At 38.3% G+C, this 23,156-nt stretch overlaps 1 protein-coding gene across 1 annotated transcript; it reads right to left on the reverse strand.

Moving 5' to 3' along the window:
• Positions 1-1,109: 1,109 nt before the first annotated feature.
• ahcyl2b (adenosylhomocysteinase like 2b) lies at positions 1,110-23,082 on the reverse strand. The gene is made up of 17 exons (XM_079453923.1): positions 22,700-23,082; positions 8,934-9,042; positions 8,496-8,639; positions 7,983-8,083; positions 7,649-7,751; positions 7,465-7,559; positions 7,284-7,390; positions 6,834-6,950; positions 6,396-6,459; positions 5,775-5,863; positions 5,619-5,689; positions 4,951-5,045; positions 4,733-4,831; positions 4,091-4,159; positions 3,804-3,882; positions 2,811-2,931; positions 1,110-2,717 (listed from the first exon to the last, which is right to left on the reverse strand). The coding sequence occupies exons 1-17, from the start codon at positions 22,994-22,996 to the stop codon at positions 2,711-2,713; spliced, it is 1,767 nt and encodes a 588-aa protein (XP_079310049.1). The 5' UTR covers positions 22,997-23,082; the 3' UTR covers positions 1,110-2,710.
• Between the last annotated feature and the right edge of the window lie 74 nt (positions 23,083-23,156).

A 23,156-nucleotide genomic window follows, 5' to 3' on the forward strand; every position in this document is an offset into this window, starting at 1 on the left:
ACTCTGATCTATGACATCAGAGGCCGGGAATATGCAAAGTGACTAAGCCCACTAAGAATAATGTAACCAGCAAAATGTCAGCTTCCTATTTACCATCCTACATGATTGTTGGAAAATGACCTCAGCAGAATTTAAATAACCATAATAATGCTGTATTAGCAAAGCCATCAAAGAAATTGAGATTATTTCCTAAAGGCATAATAACATTTCCCTAGTGAATTCATTTGTTCAAATGTTGACCTATAGGCTCCAATAACAGAGATTATGGGAAACGTGTTGGATTTTTGAATTTGCCAATTCCATGCCCAGAAAAATCAAGATAGTTTTGCTAAATGAGGCCCGAAAAAGAGCAGTACTCGCATCCATCAGGATAGAACACGCCGACAGACCCCGAGAGATCATTCTCCGTCTGCAAACAGACAACCTCCTCACTGCAGTCCAAACCAAAAATGAAAGGATGAAAACGGTAGAACAGCTAGAAAAGCTTCTGCCACAATTGAAAAGGACAACAGTAACAATTGTGCATTCATGTTATTGTGTCTCTTGAAGATTTATTTGTAAACTGCCTGATTTCTATCAATAAATAATCAATAAATAAATGCAGTTGTGATACCTGAAAAAATCAAAAGCTTCACTTTTCTTGTTTTTATTTGTTCTTCAAGATTACAGATTATTGCTCATCTACCATCACTTGCAATATTTAAACATATTTGACAACTTTCGTATTCGTAGTGAAGACTTACAATAAATACAGTTGTTTTGATTCTTAGGTCAACGCTCATTCTCTAGAAGAGGTGCTGGTGCTGATCTCATGTGCTCGTACAAGACCATCACGACAAGACTTGCAGAGATGCCCAGACTGATGAGTCGTGACACGGAGACGAAGAAATGGCCTCCGGAGATATCCGTCTTTGAACACGTGACCCTCTTAAAACACTAACACACACACACGCACACAACCCTGCAGACATGTATTTAAGAAAAAAATAAGACAATGGGTTTAAACACTCAAACAAGACGTAAACAACCGATGTGTTTCAGTACAAGGACTGTGTGTGTGGCAAGCAGATAAAGACAGACTGAAAAAGTGACAATAGGGATTGTGGGGCTGTCAATCCAATACATTTTTAATACTAATAGTCGACTGGACACATAACAGAAGAAGAGCACCACAGACTAACAATGTAATAGGAACGATGCATTAAATTCGATTTGTTTGGAAAAGGAAAGATAAAGATCAGGCAGTCTTATGACAAGATCTAAAACGGTTAAATGCCTTTAAGGTTGTACAATGATGAAATAAGCAACCCGTAGTTAAATAGTTAATCGTAGTATCCCAAAATAGAGATATAGGTGGAAAATGTTTTGCCCTGGTGAACCGCGACACAGATCTAGGTGAGAAACACACCGAAAAGGAAAGTGATGCAACATTAAACGGCTGAATCCGATTCTCTTTATGATAAACACAGAAAAAGAGATAAATATCTGTCATAAAGATCTTCAAAAATATAGTAAAATAAAGGTCCCAATTATATTCGTTTTGAATATCCCAGTCACAAAGGCAGCAATACCAAAGCGCTTACTTCAAAATCTCTCCTTCTAACCTTTGAAATGAGTACAGAAGTTGTTCTTGGCCTCAGTTAATAACCTGGAAAGGAACTTCGTACCGGATTAACTGTACATTTGGAATTTCATAGATAGAAGCTCTACTTCACAGTATATAAAACAAGGGATTCATTAAATTTAATATTACACTACAGTATAATTGCTTATTTTTTATAATGATAGACAATGAGCTCATAAGAACAAACGTGAACGACATAAGATAAAAAAATCATTTTGTATAAACATCTTAATATACACCCCTGTGATTACAGCCTGATGACTTTCAGCAGTAATGTGGACAGATCAAGACAGTCAATTCTTGGAAACACGCACAGCTCGAGCAGTTCTCTCTCAAACGTAAATACTGGCTTTGTTTTTGCAGATGAAAAACAAGAGCGTGGAAAAAATTATGTTAGATGATGATGATTCCAATGAGGAGATTAGCTTCCAGTCCGAGTGAACGCTTGGGATAAGCCCCGGTCCGGAATCGTTCACAATCCAGTTATATTTCAACAGCTTTTATTTAGATTCGAGAGCGTTAAAATTTGTAGAAATTAATACAGGTTTTAAAAAATAAACAAAAAAATATTTGAATAGTGAGATAACTAAAAGAATAAAAATGGCTACAACCACTCTCTCACCCTCATGTCATACAAAAGGAAGAAAATCATTTATAGAAAAAACACAGGACACGTGACATGTCTGTGACTAAATGATCAAGTATGATCGCACAATTTCTTTAGTTTACTTTTTTGCTGCAGCTTAATAAGAGTTAAACAATTAAAGATCTCTAAACGGATTACGTACAACTGACACACGAAGCTACAAGAAAAGATAAAACGTGAAATTTCCATGTAAATGTTGCTAGGTTGCACCACTGGCAGTAGCAGCTCATTAAAAGGTTAGCTATGTTATTCTAGCGTAAAATAAATAAACACTGCCGTAGCGCTAATTAGCCACACCCTTCTCCCCTTAACCAATCAGCTTGGAGATTTCCCCTCCCCTTCATCGGACTGTAATACAGCTGTCTCGCCCTCGTCTGTATGGATTATGGAGTCTTGATAATTTTTTTCGTGCAGTCTTCATTTCCCGTCTGTGATTGCGTTTAGTACCTAAAATGAAACATTACAAACGGTTTTTAAAAATAATATCACAACATGTACGACAGGGTACGTATGTTTTTCAATTCGTAATATATGTCTGACCTGTAGTAGTTTGGCTTAAAGGGTCCGTTTTTGTTCAAACCAAGATATTTGGCCTGTTCATCGCTCAGTTCAGTCAAGTGTGCATCGAATGTGGGGAGATGAAGGCTGGCGACATATTCATCTGAACATACAACACAGTATTAATCTTTGCAAACTCGCTTAAATGTGTAGTGCATTAAAAAAAAATCATAGAGCATCTTGTGTTTGACCTTTTATACAAAATTTCAAAGTCACAAATTTACTTTCTTTTTGATTAAAAAATAAGTGTGTAAATCAAAACATCTATCGTTGGTCAAAAAGATAAATTACGTAAAATTTTCAAATTGACTCTTACAAGCTCCCTATTGGTGTCTTTCATTTATTTGAAATAATGCTCGTGTTAGTGGTTTGCAAAAAGGGCTGCGCAATATTAAAAAAAACTGTGATATCCAATTTGATAAAGCTTCAAATTTGTACATTAGAATATATTTACCAAATATTATAAACACATCCTTTGTGGAAAAAGAAAGCATTACAACTAAAACTGAAAAGCCATATTTTACTGGTGCAGTACAAAATAAATAAATGACTTCTTGCAATCCATTGCGTATTAGCTCATATTAATTTTCTTTTATTTATTGTGCTGCCCTGTTTAGCTACAGAAAGGAAGACCGAAGTTAAGTAAGAGACATGGGTAGGAACAGAGAGAAATGGCAGAGCTGGTGAGTCTGCAGTGAGAGGCGGCAGCCGTTTGTGACAGCGTGACCTATTTTCAGCCGTCTCATGCTCCTAAGGGTCTGTGCAGAAACCCACATTGCAAAACTCTGTTCAACACCAGCAGTGGAAAACACTGAATCTGTCTCATGAAATCATCTTTGCATGCCACAGTCCAATTACACCAATTGCTCTGTTCATTTAATATAATTTTCCTGTAGTATTTCACGAAAATTGGAATTTCAGATTATGTTTAGTGCATGTGATGCTCATGGATGCATTTATTAAAGCATATCATACCCATCTTCTTGGGCAGCAAGTAAACGTCCTGTTTGTAGCGGCCTTCAGGAGCGTTATACAACTCTATCAGAGCCAGAGCCTGGGGGACAAGTGAGAAAATCGGTTACCATGACAACAGCCAGGCAGTGACACACACACAATGTGCCTGGGGTTCATACACACTCGCTCTGCAACCAAGAAAGCAACCCGGCCGCTGATACAACCACAAAGCCAAACCAACACAACAGCTCATGTTCAATTTATTCTCATAATAAAGCTCTTCAATTTTATTTTTATACTTTGCTCACCTGGGTAGTGGCAGTGATGGAGAGAACGAAGGTAGGAACGGTGGAGCAGCTCAGATTTAGAAGACGACCCTGAAGAGAAATATTTAAGGTCGGACATTTCACATTTCTGAAGGGTCACAAATGCACAGGACGAGAGTTAAATTGTTTTATTCTCCATTTAACAGAATGATATTCAAAGCAACTTTCAATTAAGGGTTTTGCAATGTGTGACATTAATAACCGTCCTTACTGTTAAGCAGTTACTACTACACATGTGATAATATCATAAATAATTCAGGACCTGTTTAAAATTTTGCCTCAAGAAATTCACCTTCACACTTGTAATTTACTTTGTAATTCTCTGGCCAAACAAGATCAAACACAAAATAATGATTTGATGGCATTATATTTTCTAAAAACAATAAAAACACTTTTCAGTAGGTATTACGACAATATTGTAATCGCGAATTCCATGAAAATCATATTATTCAAGAAAAGTCTGATTTCGTGATAGGCCTACTTTCAATAAATAGTGTTTTCAATGTTTAGTTTTAAATGCATGTCCTTTTATTTTTCATTTACCTTTGATCACTCAACTTCACAATCCTAAATAACAACATAACCAAACAATATGTTATGTTAAAACAACAAGTCATTTCTAACCTCGGCCAGCAATACTATTCGCTTTCCATCCGGCCAGATCACATGATCCACCTGTGACCTCACCCGCTCCCAGGTCAGCTCAGGGGTCCTCAGACTGGCCTGAAACATTAAAAATAAATTATTTACTTTAAATATATTAAAACCTTTAATTTACAGTTGCACATGTGATTACAGTAAGCGCTCATATAAAGGATGCCTGGGTAATGACTTTCCCTTACCACATCAATCTCTGTGTTGGAGTGACCCATGTTGCACACGATACAACCGTTCTTCATACGGTCCATGTACTCACGAACCACCACGTTTTTGTTACCTACGGACACCACATGCACAATGAGAAACTCTCCACCTTAACTTCTAGACAGCTTCTATGTTTAGTCAACGATGGAGATATGGGAAAGATTTTGATCTGAAACTGCTCCTGGAGTCATATCCTGTTTTCTCCATTGACATGGAACTTAATGGACCAGATGTCCAAGGAAATCACTCGCTTATGAGTCGGAAAGAAACAGTAATTTCATCTGCACTGCAACATGTGACCACAAAGCTGACGAACTCTTATAAACGGTCTTGCCTTCTAGTAATTTATGCAGTAAACACTGCTTTAGTATTTTAGACACCATTCAAAAGTGTTAAGAAAATCGAATTAAAGCTCCGGAGAAACTTTGCAATATAAATGACCTGCGTTCAAGAGGGAAATCTAATCAACTTGAGGGAGAGACATCTATGCCAAAATCACTGTGCTGGGTGCGGAGCAGATTAAAATCCCCTCATGGGGAAATAAAAGCGCGAAAAGCACTCATAAATAACATCAACAAATGAGTAAGCTTGTCCAGGTTTGACAAATTGAAAAAGTTTTAAAAGATGAGAGGTGTTTAACATTCACCTGTGCAGGTAATGACGATATCGACCTGTCGGATGACCTCATTGAGTTTGACCAGCCTGAAGCCGTCCATGCTGCATGATAACATATATTTAAGAGACTAAAGTCTTTCTGAAGACGAGCTGAGACTTCAGATTGAGACAGAAATCACATGCTCACCAGGCCTGAAGAGCACAGATGGGGTCGATCTCGGTGACATAAACAATGGAGCCCATCGCTTTAAGAGCAGCAGAGCAGCCTTTTCCAACCTAACAACACATATACAAGGACGCACAGGAATTAGCCAAAAACATTAAACACACTGTAGAAAACAAAAAAGTGTATGAAGCACAAAAATAATACATGGTTATACATGTAGAAATTTGTACAAAGAATATATGAAAGAACGCTGTCCCCCAGTGGACTTTTATGGAACATTTCCAAAGCACCAATGAAGCAAGGAGGCGTGTTCAAGAGTGATTGACAGTTTCGCACCAAAAGAAATAAAACAAGAGCGTAGAATGACAAATAGACTAAAACAGGATAATAAAAACATGACATTGTTGTGAACTGCTTAACTGTAATAGGTTAAATGATGATGTATTTGAACTTTTGTCATTTAAATGTTATACTGTGTACTGACGTTTATCAATTACTCGCGTGTGAATTATTGTTAGACTTCATTGTCAATGATACTGGCTAGTTAAGCAATACAGGTCAGAGTACAATTTCAGTTTATGGATATAAAGAAAATATATATGGCTTTCTTAGCCGGAAACCTTTGCCACCTCAAGGTCTTACCTCTCCATATCCACACACGACCACCTGCTTCCCTCCAAACATCACATCTGTGGTCCTCTTTAAACTGAAATACACAAACATGTTCAGTTAAAACAAACGATAATCCAATGTATTCTTGTAAAACATGTAGTTTATATAATTTATTTCAGTGCGTCAATACTAGGAGACATCACATTTCTGGTTATCAAACAGTTGAATTCAAATGAATGAAAGCTAAATTAAAACTGCACATGCTCAAAATACAAACGTCTTCATCATGAGACAGACAGGGTCTGGATGTCACCAGTTATAAAGCACTGCTATAAACCATCATTCAAAACCCACTGATCTGTAAGGATCTACTTAACAGTCCATCAACCGTATTGATTGCTGATGGAAAAACTATTTAGGGAGTTTTCAGATGGACTTTTCAGGACAAAGCCGTTATGAAAGACGTACCCATCCAAGATGGACTCCCGGCAGCAGTACAAATTGTCAAATTTCTGCTTGGTCACAGAGTCATTAACGTTCATCGCAGGAACGCACAGTTTGCCAGCCTTTGAGAGTTGGTATAACCTGGAAAGACACATTATTTTAAAAGTTTATTAGAAAACTGTAGAAATGCACATGTATTCAACAATAAAAAAAACATCTGAAGAATTAATCATTCAAAAAAGAATTAAGTTATCAATTTGCATTAACGCATTTACTTGTTCAGTTTTGATTAATTCCATTACTCACCACTAGATGGCGGTACATTCGCATCTGTGACAACACCAAATGATGTCTGCCTAGCCATAATAACTCTTAGCTTTCCTCTAATCCTCATTAAATGCATAATCTAGAAAATGCTTAAAAGTACAGAAAGACATCTTAATGTTAGACCATGACGCAATATTCATATCTCACCTGTGAACTCCAGTCACGCTCTCCTCCACGATACCCTTGATCTTCTTGAACATATTGGGATATTTCTTATAAATCCAGTGGGTCAAATCCCCTCCATCATCTAAAATCTACAAGATTAAAGTTAATACCGAACAGTTTTGAAGGGCATTAACAAAACGGGCTGTGGTTCATGTTTAGTTACCATGTTGGGCTGCCAGCCTTCCACGTTAACACAGCGATCGATACACCACCAGAAATCATCCTCCGACTCGCCCTTCCAGGCAAACACTGAGAAACCTGTTGGAGAACACATCAGATCACGAGAACATAAAGAGATAATATAAAAGCATGAAAGAACATAAAGAGGAGATAGGAAAAAGATATACCTCCCTCAGCCAGGGCGGCTGCAACTTCATTTTGGGTGGAGTAGATGTTGCACGCAGCCCATCTGCACTGAGCACCCAGAGCAGACAAGGTCTCCATCAACACCTAAAAACATACACAAACTAATGTAAATATGCGCAGATAAAGGTCAAGAATCCTGCACACTTTGGTTAGAATTTTCAGGCTTGATGGGGGTAGAGCTGCAGGACCGTGGTCCTACAAAACCAGAGCTCCCCATTCTTGGTTTAATTTATCGTTCTTCATTAAAAACAATACAGGATGACAAAAGGGCTTCACAAGAATATGTTCGTATTTGTTTATTGACAGGTTACTCACAGCGGTCTGAGCAGTGATGTGAGTGCAACCCACAATTTTGGCTCCAGCCAATGGCTTTTCTCCCTGAGCTCTCTTCCTCAGCGCCATGAGGGCAGGCATCTCTGCGGAGCACATACAAACATCAAAATCATAAACATATGATTTTGAATCAAACCCCTCTTCAATCAACTCAATGTGTTATGAAGAATAGTGTTTTACAAAGTGTTTTTTTTTTCAATAGTCGACGAGTTATACAAATACTCATGAAACAGCTGATGTATTTTTCAAAAACCTTCTAAACAAAAACAACTTGGCATAAGAGCAGGCAGCGTGTGGTTATGAAGCGCTGGAGGTGCCGTCCCGCTGTCTCACAGTGAACTCTGAACATATGGCCCCACAGCAGAACAGGAAGAGCATTTAAATATCACACAGACATCTTCACACATTAACACCAATGGATTAATATGTTGACGACACGCTTCACGATGCACTCGTGAAACGTTACAGCCAGTGTTACCCCTCGCCCCTTCTCACCTTGTTCGGCGATTTCAATCTCTCTGCGTCCGAAGTCGGCCTGTTTGATGTTCTTGATGCAGAAGTCGCCGCTGCCCTTGGAGTTCTTCTGCTGCTTGTCACGTGGAGATGTTTCATCATCGGAGCTGTCAGTGTATGAGGCAGCTGGAGATGAAAATACAATTAAGAGACATTTATTTGGATACGTGTATATGTCCTTGTGCAAGCCGTACAGAAATTTTGATTTTTCTGTCCCTTCTCAAGTATATCAATGTTCCTCTTAAAATAAAAAACAGAGAACCCCCGCAACACACATTAAAAGGCCTTTGTTTTTTCACATGATGTGACCATTCAAACCAATTCATATGATACTATTTTGGGTCATAGCAAGCCCAGTCGACTTATTTTTATTCATTTAAGAGACTGTATGCGCGTGGCTGCTGATGTCCGTGATCGTACCTGAGCTGTAACTGTCTGTAGAGGACTGAGAGATGGAGCGGGACAGAGATCTGCGGCTGATCTTAGTGGGACGTTTGTTGAACTCCTGCTTCTGATCTGCAAACTGGATCTGTCGAAGATTTCAAAAGTAAGATTAATACACAAAGTGCAAAAATAACAAGAGACCCTTACAACTCACATATCACATAATGCACATTTTGATTCTTTTTATACTCCTTTCTCCGGATTTTATCTTTTTTATTGTGTCATTAATCTAAAGAATTTATCTTATCTTAATCTTATTGTTCTAAATCTCATCTCATGTTTGATATCTTTTTTACCCTTATTATTATTTCTCATCTGTAGATTCTTATTATAAAATATGGGGAGAGAGTCATACTCAACAGTGTAGTAATGCATGAAAATCTTCGCTCTATACTCCAAACAGTGTACATACATAAAATACACCACATGCAATAATATACAAAAGAAATTATTCACAGAATATACACAGAAAATACTATACATAGCTTAAAAAATTTATTAGACCACCTGTTATAATACAATAAAAATATATATTTTAGGAATCTGTTGAAAATTATATTGTCATTTACTAGACATTTAACTAAAATATAAAAATACTTTTTCATGTCTGAATTGAATCAGGCGTGACATTCAACCATTAAAACATATTTTTCTATTAAGGACTGCAAGTGAGTAACTAAATAAAGTGATTAACAATTTTCTTAACTAAAGAAATAACATACTGGTGGATTACCCATAACAGAAACATAAACCATTACTTTTAGTTTATAGCAGCTAACCTTACATCAGGAGGTGGTCTAATAAATTGAAGTACTGAAACAAAATATCTACATGTCGTTCTGCATGCGTGACCAATAAAACCTGCAACTTGATATTAAACATAATATGGAAACACCGCCCTTCAATACACTGAGAAGTGCAGTAAAAACTGCACACACATGTATACACAGGAATAGGATTAACTATGAAAACTGCATTATAATAAAAATAACTCCACAACTAGCCAGACGGTTGCTTTAAAGGAGTAGTTCACCTTCAAAATGAAAATTCTGTCATCAATAGGTGAATGGGGGGCTGTTAACAACATTGTTCAAAATATCATCTTTTGTGTTCTGCGGAAGAAAGTCATACAGGTTTGAAATGACAAGAGGATGAGTAAATGATGACAGAATTTTTATTTTGAACGTGAACTATTCTTTTAAACCTAAAGATCTCACACAGCAGTGAAAACCATTGAGATCTCATCGTGAAGCAACCGCAGACATGTGCGTAAACTGCTGTTTCTATTAATGGATGGGCAGCTGTTCCCGGCGGTGAGGAAAGCATCGTGTGAACCATGAGAGGATTACACCATGGTGCATTCATCCCCCACGTCATTATCGGAGTCAACAGCAGGCCTTAAATCCCCCCACTCCATCAAGAGACTATTAATGCATGACTCCTATATAATAATACTTAAATATATTGTATTGAAGCAAATAATTTTTAGCACGAGACTTTAGAAGGTGCCGCCGTGCCGTTTCCAGGAAGGGTGGAGCACACAGTCATACAGATGTATGAAATGTCCTGACGCAGCCTGACTGCACAGCCTGAAAGAGACCTTGAATCACAAGAGCGTGTCGCTGTGCATTCAGCCAGAAGCACTTTAATGTGACCGTCACTCATTGAGGTTTCGTAACAATAGGGTCATATATAAGACAGAAAAAACACCCATGAACTAGATGAACTTCGGTTTGGCACCTTATCTCTTATTGACTGGCACCAATAAAGCTTTTTAAAAGGCTTGCGGAGGAAATGCACAGAATTTTGTACCATATTGTATTCAAATAGTGGCTATGCATTTGACTTCCTAGATAGGCAGCATCCTAACCCATTAAAAACTTCAATAGAGACCTTGGACAGCAACTAATCATCACAAAACAAACACTATAAATACAAATAAATGTCGAACTGAAATCTTGAATGATTTTTATTTTTTTAGTAATTTTGTTATTGGTCATCCTTCTTGTTTGTATGTGGGTTTTGCAAATATTCCACTGATAAAAATATTTGACAAGCTTGTCTACTTTGATATCATAGCGCATAATTTTGGGAGAAAAACGTTTTTATTTCCTGTAGAGTGGCTTTTTTGGAAATAGGTTTTGAAAATATGAGCGTTTAGTTTGATGGTGACAGTATATTATGTTAAGCAAAATAAAACAGGTGTGCATCTGTCTCGTGAAGACACTTATTTGAACCTTGCAGTCAAAATCTACCACAAGAGGTGGCCATCTCTTCCCTGGCAGATCAAAACTGAACACACAGATGTCATGGACTCTATTTTCATTCCAGAAGGTTAAGCTTACTGACCCCAGTACAGCCTGGAGAGCATCTCGACAGCCAGGGGCTGAAGCCCACCCTCTTACCTTATTAAACGAGGGTTCTTCTTCAACACTTCATATTTGCTGAGAGAAATGCACTGTCACTTGATCTGTCACTGGACTCTTATACCCTTTATACATGTTTTCAGTCCGACGTGATCCTCGAGCCCTGTAGCACAATGCCGGACTGTTTCCCTTTGTTCTGTTTTTGTCCATCGCTCTAATTTGTTAATTGTTTAGCGGCCGTTTCGCAGTCATTGTTGGCATAAGGTGTGTTTATGAAGGCTTTCAGAGCCGGTGGGTTTATGAGGTTATTATTGTCTCAAAAGCTTAAGATAATGAAACATGCCAAGGACACATACAATACAACCCTTTGTGTGTCAGCTCGCAGAATATATGATCAGGAAAGAAAGGATCAGATTTACCCGAGAGACTCTCAGGTGTGACCGTTCTTTACCCTCAGCCTACCCTCCTTAGTTTGACTGTTATCAACTTTTGATCTTGAACAAGCAAAATGTCCCAACGATTTTATTTCAAAACAATAAAGCTCACAAACTGAAAATGTATAATCTCACAATGTCTCAGTCCCTGTGTGAGTCTACACATATCCAGTCAAACTGGATCATTACTCCAAAATAGTTTGTACTGCTTGACGTAAAAAGATTTCCAAGTCAAAAAGATTGAATGTGAATATTTGTGTTCTTAACATATTTACTCGTTTGAATTGAAACAATTAACATTTAAGATACCATAACATTTCTGTGCCATTATAAAACTGATCCCATATCAATATTAACTGACCAGTTCACTTGTTATTTCACCAAGACATAAGTTGACTTAAAAAGAAAAAAGATGAGCAAAATTACACAAATCCAAATGTTTAAGATGAAGCCTTATGTTCACTTGCATGACACTAAACATTGTGCCAAAAGAGAATATTCCAGAGGTAAAAATAAATGGATTTCTGAATTAAACACAACAGCCAAAAGCTCCTATACTGAGAATGCCACCAAGGTTCAACATAACAGAGAGAACCAGGCCACATGAGCACCGCTTCCACGAAAAAAGATGACTTACGTAAGAGAGAAAAATAACAGGAGAGAGAGCGAGGAAGTCGGACACTCACAGCGTGAGAGCTCATATGATGAACACTCACATTATCTTGTGAATGGTTGTTCAAGTGTCCGGTCCAGTTTCAGCATGTTTTGCAAGGTGAAAGCGTCCGTGTCGTGAATGCAAACACAGCCCATGCTGTTGATGACATCAGCGGTCATTTGTTAAAATAATGAATCATGTGTTCATGTGTTATATCTTCCAGTCTGGCAATGTCTCACTGCTCTATACATTATAGATGTGCGCTAATTTTAAAGAAAATGGGAACTGAATAATGAATGCAAAGCTACATGTATTGACGTTTCCAGTGCTGATAAAGTGTGTCTGCAGAGCCAAAATAGAAGACAGCTCATCCCCGACTCTTTTAGATGACTGTCATGAAGATGAAAGCCATAGCCGGTGTGCCAGTGGGATTTCTGATTTATGCCGCTTTGGAAAGAAGTCTGTAATATAACTAGTGTAATGGTGGCAGGGCATTCACGGATGCGTTACAAGTTGGATCTTGAATAGTGATTTATTAAGGAGAGGAAATATGAAAAATTCAAGTTTAATCTTCTTACATTAAAAATTTGCAATAACTTTTGAAGGAGGAGTCATTGTGGAATACAGCCTGTGAGTGCAAGGGCACAAAAGGTCCCGACGTCACACCGAGCTCAGAAACAATAAACAAGGACACTTGGAAATTTCTCAATACATGATAGTTTGGAATTTAGTCCGGGACAAAAGACAAATGCTCTTACATAATCTCTGTAAAGAGGGAGAATTTATCTCCTGGGAGGTCAAAAACTGCACATGAGACATTAACAGGACAGAGAGACACCTGTGCTCTGAATTTCTCATTTAACCAAGATGCAGAAATAAAAAGACCAATCTCACATCATTTACTCTCCTAATGGTGGAAAAAACTATATACTCCCTGAAATGAAAGCAAGCGCCTCTGAGCACACAAAAGCAATGGAGCTTGAGTGTAAAAAAGCAAATAAATTGACAGAAACAGTTTCCAACAGAGCTCTCCAGAGAAAAAACATGATGCTTTCACTAACATGCTGAACTTTTCATTACACAAGGATGGAAATTGTCAGGAAGGCCGAGGTCCTGTTATGTCTCGAGTTCTCTGTGGAAAGATGTGCTACAGATACACAGGTCATTGTGTTACATAGCAGGCTACATCAGTAAATACAGGTTCAATGAATTCTGTGAAATACTCGAAAATACTCTGTAGAATCAGTTCGTCCTGATTCTTGTCCATTGAATCAGACTCTCTCAGATTCAGTGATTCTCTCACAGGAGTCTTAGCAAAGAAAAAGCACTGTTGCTGTTTATAATCCTGTTGTCAGTTCAAGAGTCCGAGTTTATTTGCAAAAAACTGTTTTAAAAGTCTCCAAAAAATCATGTTTTTATTTGTTAAGTTATTATTGCTAAATCAAAACCAGCCGAGGAAAGTTTGAATGATAATAATTGTAATGCACAAAAATACGGATTTATCTGTTTTTGCAAAGGAACTGTTCAATTCATCTTATGAATGACATTTTTTTACCTTAATATGTGTGAAATAAATTCTATGGACTAAAGTTTGTTTAGATTGTGATGCATTGGTGCATAAAGGGACGACAACTCCCTAAAAAAAAAAACCTTAAGTCAACTGCTCTGAGCTTCTGATATTAACAAGAGCTTGGCTTTAAAAATACTGTATGGGAATATCTCCTAAATTACAGGAATCTACCACATTTATCACAGTCAGAACAGGTTTTTGGGTATGACGAGGATCGTGGGTAATGCAATACAAAGCAGCACCCCCCGCTCTGACTACAGACAGCAAGATAAATAAGAGATGCTCGTGGAACAGATACTATACCGAAGATCATCACAGGGCATTTAACCTGAGAAAGAGCCATTAATCCGAGCCAATAAATCAAGTTAAGTGTGATGGGATTTAAGAATATGCGCAGGATTATTAGAGCAAACATATAAAGTAAAGCACATTTCAACAATTGTATTGTTAAGAATACTATAAAGGTGTGACAGGTAATTCACTTCCTGCTCCGGTGACGCATCACATGAAGTGCATTCACGTGTAAACCGTCAAATACATAGCATACCTGACGGATTGAATTACTATTTCCCAAAATGTACTCCTTCCTTTTTCCACGTATCCATGAGTAAAGACGTAAGGATTTCATTCTTACAGGGCAATATATCACCGGGCTTGGCATGGAGTTTGACCTTTGTAACAACGAAGTGTCACAAAAGTACTCGAGTCGTGAACTTTGATGTGAATTTTTCCACTCGGGGGCGTCAAGGTCAGCATTAGTTGAGTCTGTTCGAACTTTGCCAGTACCGGTCAACAAAAGCCAATCCAAAAGATGGGAGTAGTTATAAGGCTTTTCTAGATATATCTGACCTGTTGTTTTCTTCCTCCTGTTACATTCATGGCTGGAAATATTTAAACTTTTTAGAGTGGCCATAACTCAGACAGTTTCTGGCTGCATATATCATGTTAATCTTGAGTATTTACAGAATTGTACTATTGGATGTAAACACAGGGCTGTACTTGTGCGTTGGAGTCAGAGTGCCAACATCGGCGCACAAACCTAATACGCATGCGTCATTGCTTTCGTCCAGGAAGAAGTGCTCTCGTGAACACGCGCCATACACTGACAAAACAGAGGAGGATAAATCGATTAAAGTTGGTATTTTGGTTCGCAAGCGTTCTCGTTGCTTTAAAAAATTCAATTAAGCCAATATGCCCGGATGGACCAATTTAACAATGTCTTTAGTACTTTTCTGGACCCTGGCAAAATCTCCTTTTTTAATTTGTGAATCAACATTAATAAAAAAAAGAAAATTCTAATGTCAAGCATGAGAAGACATTGTTTAACATTGTACATAAATCAGAATTCATGAAACACGATTGCACATCCCCTTTAAGGTGTCATCATATTATGACTGAATCTTTCCACTTCTTTAATAATAACACTTCAACAAAGATCATGACCAAAAGAAAAGTTGGCCACTCGAAGAGCTCACACACGGCCGACGAAGGCCCTCCTTGGGACTTAAATTAAATCCTTCTCGTGTTCTCCCACTAGACAGAACCTGTTCCTGCAAGCCCGGTCTGGAAATTATTCTGATCTGCAGGCAGTGACGATCATTGTCTAGAGGTCTTCTGATAAAAAAAGCCTCTATTAATGTGCCAGATGGTGTTCTTCTGACTTAGCACAAACAGAGAGTGAGTGCCATGTTCTCTCTGTTCTTTTCATATTTGGGTTTAGATACTCAATGTGACTGGCCTTATTCTGAAGGAATGAGAGAGCACTGTGCTGTGGTCTTTAATGGCAAGGAAACGGTCAAGCTACATTCATGCTTTATTTAACAAATGGATGTGATTGGAAGCCATGTCTCGTCAATAATGCTTTTTTATCAACGAACAAAAATTTTAAAGATCCAAGAAAGATGGGCAGACGTTATTTACTGCCGTGAGAATCAGGTCACCTTCACGGCGCTATGAGAGGAAAAATATCTGGATGTCTGAATCCACGCTGAGCGATGTAGCTTATGTTTCTCAGCTGTACAAACCGTATTATGTTTTCCCTGAATCTGTTGAAAAAACAAAATGGCTCACAGAATGTAACACATTTGCCCATACGCACGCCAACCCTCATTGACATCTGTTATGCATTAATATGCGAATAAGGAAGAATTAAGGCCGTGATAGACAGCTATAACCATCACTGTGTCTGCTCCCGTAACCAACAAAAGGCAATAAATAAATAAAGGTCCCCCAGCTACATAACATAAAAATCACATTTTACTCAGTCATGTAAACTGAAAACAGTTTGTGTAATAAAAACACAGATGTCCGTAGTAGATATTCTACTTATACTGTTAAACATATCCTGAAGAAGTGCATCAGTAACCACGTGTGCCGTGGGAAAAAGAGTGATTTTGCAATATTATAATGAATCTGAAATGATTTACATTGAGACGTGATGGAAAAAACTGTATTTGAAGGATATGAAAAAGCCTTTAATGGCAATTGCCTTTATTATGACAGCTGATATAATTCACAAAATTCAAAAGGATTGGGTGACTCCATATGAGCAAATAAAATCTTATAGTATATAAACTGCTTATTTTAGAAACCATAAATATGTAACGGTTTCACAACGACGAGGTATTACTAAACATTATTCAACAAAGCTCTATAGGCCAAGGCCTCCACGTCTCTAAATGTGGCTTTTAAAGTCGTCTTTTTAGTATCATCAATGTTTCTGACAGTCAATCACAGATCTCCAGGGTGACAAATGTGAAAATCACTTATCGAAGCTTATGTTAGCATGCACTTGTGTTTAAAAGCTTCAATCTATAACTTTTTTGGTTGAAGATAAGCAAAAAACTGTTGCTAGTAAGTACATTGTCATTCGATTTCCACCCACTAAAAATTCTCACTCATTTGTAAGTCTCTTTGGATATAAGGGTCAGCTAAATGAATGCATGTAAATGTGTGTATAATAATCTGCATTTTAAGTTTCAAACTGAGATTGTGATTTAAAGGCAAAAGTTACAGATTGCAACTTTAGGGTCACAATCATTCCTATATTTTTGTAAATTAATTCAATACAACTTGTTCTCTTAACAGAAGAATGCTTTCAATCAGGAGTAATGTGAGAGAACCTAATTCAGTGACTGTGTGAAATAGACCAATAGGACCATGAGGACACAAGAAAAGCATTAACGCACAAAAGGACCCCTGACCAAAAACACTAGCAAATCCCTGCTACACCGATGTATCTACACAGACGGCGCTCTGGCGTAAAGAAAAGACCTCACATGCAACTGCTGCGATCTTCAGCTAACCCAGTCTATTTCAAATGAATCAAACTGTTATAGGGTGCAGCAAATGTCAAAATTTAGCATGAGCAGCCATTCGTCTGTATGCAGAGTCAGAGCAGAGGGCCTGGAGATCTTAATGCAATGACTTTTTCCCATGATGCACTCTGCCACGACAAATGCTGGGGTGACATCACACCCTGTGAGGCTCAATAGAGCTAAGCAAAGTAAATCACCAATCAATCTAGCCACAAATTCGGCACAGAAGTGATTCATTCTGGTTCAATGGACCATTTAAATCAATGAAGCCACATTATGTTCTGGTAATGTGTCTGACTCTGCACAGCTCGCGTGGTACATAAAGACGACATGCCTTAATGCATTATTTTATTTTATTAAATATAACATCAGAATAACAATACAACAAAGCCTTTCTTTATAACTGTGAAGCTCAGGTGTACATATGACACACGCCTGAATTTATAACTGCCTAGCTCACGATCTATAAAGAAGATGTGTCATTGCGCAGCTCGTGCCTAGACGCGCCTCACTTTATAACGCCGCAGGGCGATGTCATCATCCAATGCAATGTTTTAATGTAGACCTCATCTGATGGCAATTTGGTTGATATCCCCAACCCTAAAACTTACAAGCCATTACCAGTAAAATGGTTATATTGTTTTTGTGAATAATCAGGTTAACATAATTTGTTCTTTAGACATTCTTCGCTAAATACTAAAAGTATCAGCTGTATGCAAAGTGACCCACATTTGGTTTTTGACCACAGAAAATGGTAACAAAAATTTGCATATGGAGTCACAATGAATAAAAAAAGAAAAATTAAGGAATATTCTTTTATAAATTATCACCCTTCACAAGTAATGCAACAAAGATTCTACCAAGAAAACTTTAGATTTTTGTGTGAACATTTAAATCATTTAACACTATTCTACCAAATAATGATGCTCAATAAATAATCATTCATGGTATTTGATTTTTAACTTATCATTTATGTACTTTATCCTGAAAAAACGAATGTAAACAATTTCGGCTGGGGAAGTTTCCAAAATTTCATTGACACAGAATGAACTCAAAGTATCCCGTGTCCAGATCAGACGCATTAAACACAGAAACTGGGCTCCAATTTAATCTACCAAAACGATGCACTGCAATTTAGGAATTATATACCCACTACAAAGAAGGTTTAGGGTGAACTAAAATTACAGGCTTTTGTGGACCGGCTACTGCAAATAGATATTTTTCTGACCGAAATATATAATTAAGAAAACTGAACCATGTCATATAGGTAATTTTTAGGTCTGACTCATTTCTGATCAGCAACTGTCTGTCTACATTAGTCGTCACAAAATCTTGTACTGTATCTGTCATGTATGTAAAGACGGTTTAAAGACCGTCAAAGACAATCCTGCATCAAGGATGTAAGAGAGAAGCATTTCTTTCACAATGTGACGCTGCAGTTTTTCAACACAATAAAGGTTCTTTGTGAGGGGCTGATGAAAGGGTTTAGGTTGCATTCCTGCACCGTGGATCTCACATGTATGTCCATCTCATCCCACATTTAACATTTAAGTGACAAACGTGAGCCCCAGTCGTAACCAAGCACAGCATCAGACACCCTCAGAAATCATCTAGTCAATGTTCAGCCAGCGCCATAAATCAATCCAGTAGAATGCAAGGCCAGTTTTGTCAATGGAAAAGCCGTTGTTCGTTCATTCATTCAGTAGCACATTCCTGACCAACAAGTGACCGGCTGTTTAATATTTCACTTGCACCGCTTGCACAATTGATGCACTCAAAATCGCAGCAAATTCAAATGCATTCGACGAGCAAATGCATAAACCGCAGGATTATGAAGTTCTTAATGGATTTTGTGTCGCAACTGCTCTCACGCAGAGCTTAACATGTGATATTGAGTCAAGAACTGTTAGCAATGGAATAAAAAAACGACAAACACACAAGCTTACTCCACAAAAACAGATTTGTTCTTTCTAACTACGATTTAGCTCATGAAAAAGTCACAGATCGCACACTGTCTGCTTATCAGACCACAGTACACTAATGGAAATCTCACTTTCTGGTTCCCTGAGAAATGGACACAACATACGGCACGCTGGCCATGAGCGCAATCTCTTAATGCAGACAATGTTTTAAAGAGAAAAAAAAGATTAGGAGACAGAAGACAAGACAAATCTCTGAAGGCTCCACATCCTCCTGACACAAGCAGCGAGCTGGCAAATTTGTGTTTGTTTGGCTGGCTCAATCTCTGCCCTGCCTCTGATCCCAATCCGTGAAGTCATTAAGACACTTGAGACTCAGGTGATTTCAGGTGAACAAGCCCTGCTGTGGCACGGTAACGTTGCCGGAGGCACAGCTGAAGCCATGCCCTTTAAAGTGACAGTCGGTCACGGAGATGAACAAGAGAAGAATATATAGTGAGGGCACTGAAGCGAGATGCCTGGTTGTAAGATCAAGTCTCCAAGACCACCACTGCTCACAGCACGGTTCTTTCTGATAAAGGGAAAGTCCACTTAGAAATTTTCTCATTTACTCAATCTCATACCATTCCCAATCCGTCTGACTTTCTTCTGCATAACACACAAGAAAGAAAAATATTTTTAAGAATGCTGATAATGATCAAATTTCTCACCATAGTGACAAATATTTCCTTTACAACAGCTCCAATCTCGGGCAGGAAAACATCTGGTGAGCAAGGTGGACCTTTGTACAGAGACAGTCTGACCAGATCACAGTGTGCTCTCCAGGTCTCCTTGACATCAAAGCAAAACACAATTCCTCTAAAAGAGAAAAAAGGAGTAAACTGAGGAGTAAAATAAATGTTAAAAAGGAAAAATATAGCGTTATTGGAATGCTATATCCTCAGGGTATTTGATTTTGATTGGATGAAAGAGACACGGGTGCCATATAAGCTCTGACTCACCCTGGAGCAGGAAGCCATCACAGTTCACAGAGTCATGGGAACTCGATAAGTTGTGCCAAATGGAGAACCACGTATCAGAAATGTCAGAAAGATATCAGTCTCTCGAAAGTGATGGCCCAATTAAACCAAAGACACTTACTATACCAAAAGCAACAGTAGGGTTCTGCGAACCTCATTTTGACAACAAGGCTATAAATGATAAACACAAGGCCCGGTTTCCATTAAAAAGTACAGCTCAAAAGGGAAATGGAGGATATAAATGAGCATCTAAGAATGTTATGTACTGCCTTGTTTTAGTGCAAAATTGTTACACAAAAAAAAGCTATTACAGTAATGAGAATCATTGTAAACCAAAGGAAAAGTAATTGGAAGAGATCTTACTGGTACTAAATTTTAATTTTAAGATGCTCAAACTCACAACCACAATTTCGTTTAGGTAAGACACTATCACTAGTGTAAAAACTATACCGTACCTCTGACTAGTACTAAATATGAATACCATTCACATGTAATATACCTAAAAATCATGTACAGGGCTTCCCCCACAACTTTGCCGTCACATCATAAGTCTGTTAGCCATAAGCATCTTGGGAACTGTAATTTAGTAAGTTTGTAACTCATATCTACACCAGAGTAACAGCACCACGCTGCCACAGAAATGCTGAATGAGGGTGTGAACACATGTCTATTGGCTACTTCACGCCCCCTATATTCTCTCAATTCCACTTGGGTACAGTTTTTGCCTGTACTTAAAAATAACCAAGTCAGGGCCATAAAAACCAAACTGCATCCTTCCATAATCACGTAGACTCTATTCTCTCGTCCACCATGCAGGATCAACACCCGAGAAGTAAGTAATGATGTAACACACAATCTAGAGAGATTAAACCTGTGTTTTCTGTGTTGTCAAATCCAAGTTTAAAAAGCATTTGCACTGAAAGCATCAAAACGGTGTAGTAAGAGCGTTACTACTAAATGGCGTGATTGTGTCTATGCTAAGAGAATTTTTGGGATGTTGCCAGACCTATTTAAGATAATCTGAGCCACGAAATGTATCCATCACTGTACACAGAAAATGTCTGGAGTCATACTGCTAACAACACTGCCAGTGGATACTCGGTTGACAAAATCTGCAATAAACAGCTCGAGTCATTCCTACCAGATTTTTATTTTTAACAACGGAAACTGCGTTGACATTAAAATGTTTAACCCAAAACAAAGATTATCGCCATTTATTTTCAATGTATGGAAAAAAGCACAATCAGCATGTTCCAAAGTTTCCTCACGTTGGTCAAACTGGTTTGGATTTACATGACAATAAGTACACAGAACTTTCCTTTCTGGGTAAACTAGCCACAATCATTTATATTAACAACACATAAAAGTCCCAGGGAGGCCAATAAGTCTCATCTCAGTCTTGCTATTAATCATTATTTCACGTTTCATTCATAACTACATAGGTACCACAGGCATTAGTCATTAGTTTACCAAACTGAATCTTCTACGCAAGTCTTTGTCTTGAATCTTGCCCTTCGCCAGCTAAGATAAAGATATTATTTTACTATAGGGATATTCATTTAGAGCCCAGACCGTGCAAAGTCTTTCTGAAGAACGGTCAGGGCCCATAAATGAAGAGACACTCCATCGAGTGAACTCCCCACACTCAACCTAATTTATCCTTGGCAACAAAGTATTCTGATAGGGAGGGCTATCAAAGGCGTCAGATATATTAAAACACATGCAGATGATCCATTAACTGATAACATTATCTAGGCATACTGCAACATCAAGATACGTTATAGTGGTTGCCAAAGAATTTTTTAATAAGGGTAATAAAAACTAAACTAAATTCATAACCATGAGTACATCAACATGTATTACTGCGAAGTCTACAAGCAGATCGTCACAGCCCACAAACAAACAACTTGAAGGATATGTATAAGGAATGATATTTTCATTTTATAAATAAATCGTCGATTAAATTGCACTGTTATACACTTACGTGACACTTCATAACAACTTCAAAAAACTAACAACAACAACAACAACATAACTTTAACTAAGATAAATAACAAACATTATGTACATACAAGCCACTAATTTTCATTCAAGTAAGAAGAGATCCGGGTTAATTTACAAACAAATCACATTTATTTTACAAATAAATCGCTATTCACATATAAAGCGTAACTATCAAAGCGCAAGACGTAACGCGTGCAGCGCCACGACACGCGCACTGCGGATCTCTCTCAATCAAACACATGGACGCGCACAAATAACAACTTCATTAAATAATAAACCCGGTAAAGACTTCCGTTATTTCCTCGGCTCACAGTTGGGCGATACATGGCGATTCATTTACAGCTGTTACAATCCTCGTGGAGATTTGCTAGGCCAGAATAATCACCGCACAACGACACACGGTACAAAACAAGCCCCGTGAGGGATTTCACGGATCGCTCTCCGTCGGTTCACGTTACCTTTTTCATTCGCGGGGCCTCGGCCACGGTGCCGTCGCAGTTGACGAACGCCTCACCGCCGTTCTGCTGCGGGTCCGGTCGCTTCATTGCGGACACCTGCGGCATCTTCATCGGGTTCGGTGAGGCGACCACCGGGCTAGGCTCCCCCGCCGCGGCCGTCGACGTGGAAGAGTTGTTTTCGCTTTTCTTCTCCTCCGCCTTGGGTGTCAGTGGGGAAATCGCGGGGGAAGGATCTTTACCGGCCACGTCTTTTAATTCGACCTCGGCCATTTTTGCTGCCACAGTCTGTACTGACATCGCTGCTATCCGCACGGGGCTTTTTTCCAATACGGAGAGAAGCGACGCACGAACGGATACGCACGGCTGAGTGACGCTGCAAGCACAGCATCATGGGATATGTAGTTCACAGCTAGATTATTATATAAACGTATAATAATTATATTACAGTTGTGACGCA

This window comes from Barbatula barbatula (genome assembly GCF_947034865.1).
Source record: "Barbatula barbatula genome assembly, chromosome: 4".
NCBI classification, from domain to species: Eukaryota; Metazoa; Chordata; class Actinopteri; order Cypriniformes; family Nemacheilidae; genus Barbatula; species Barbatula barbatula.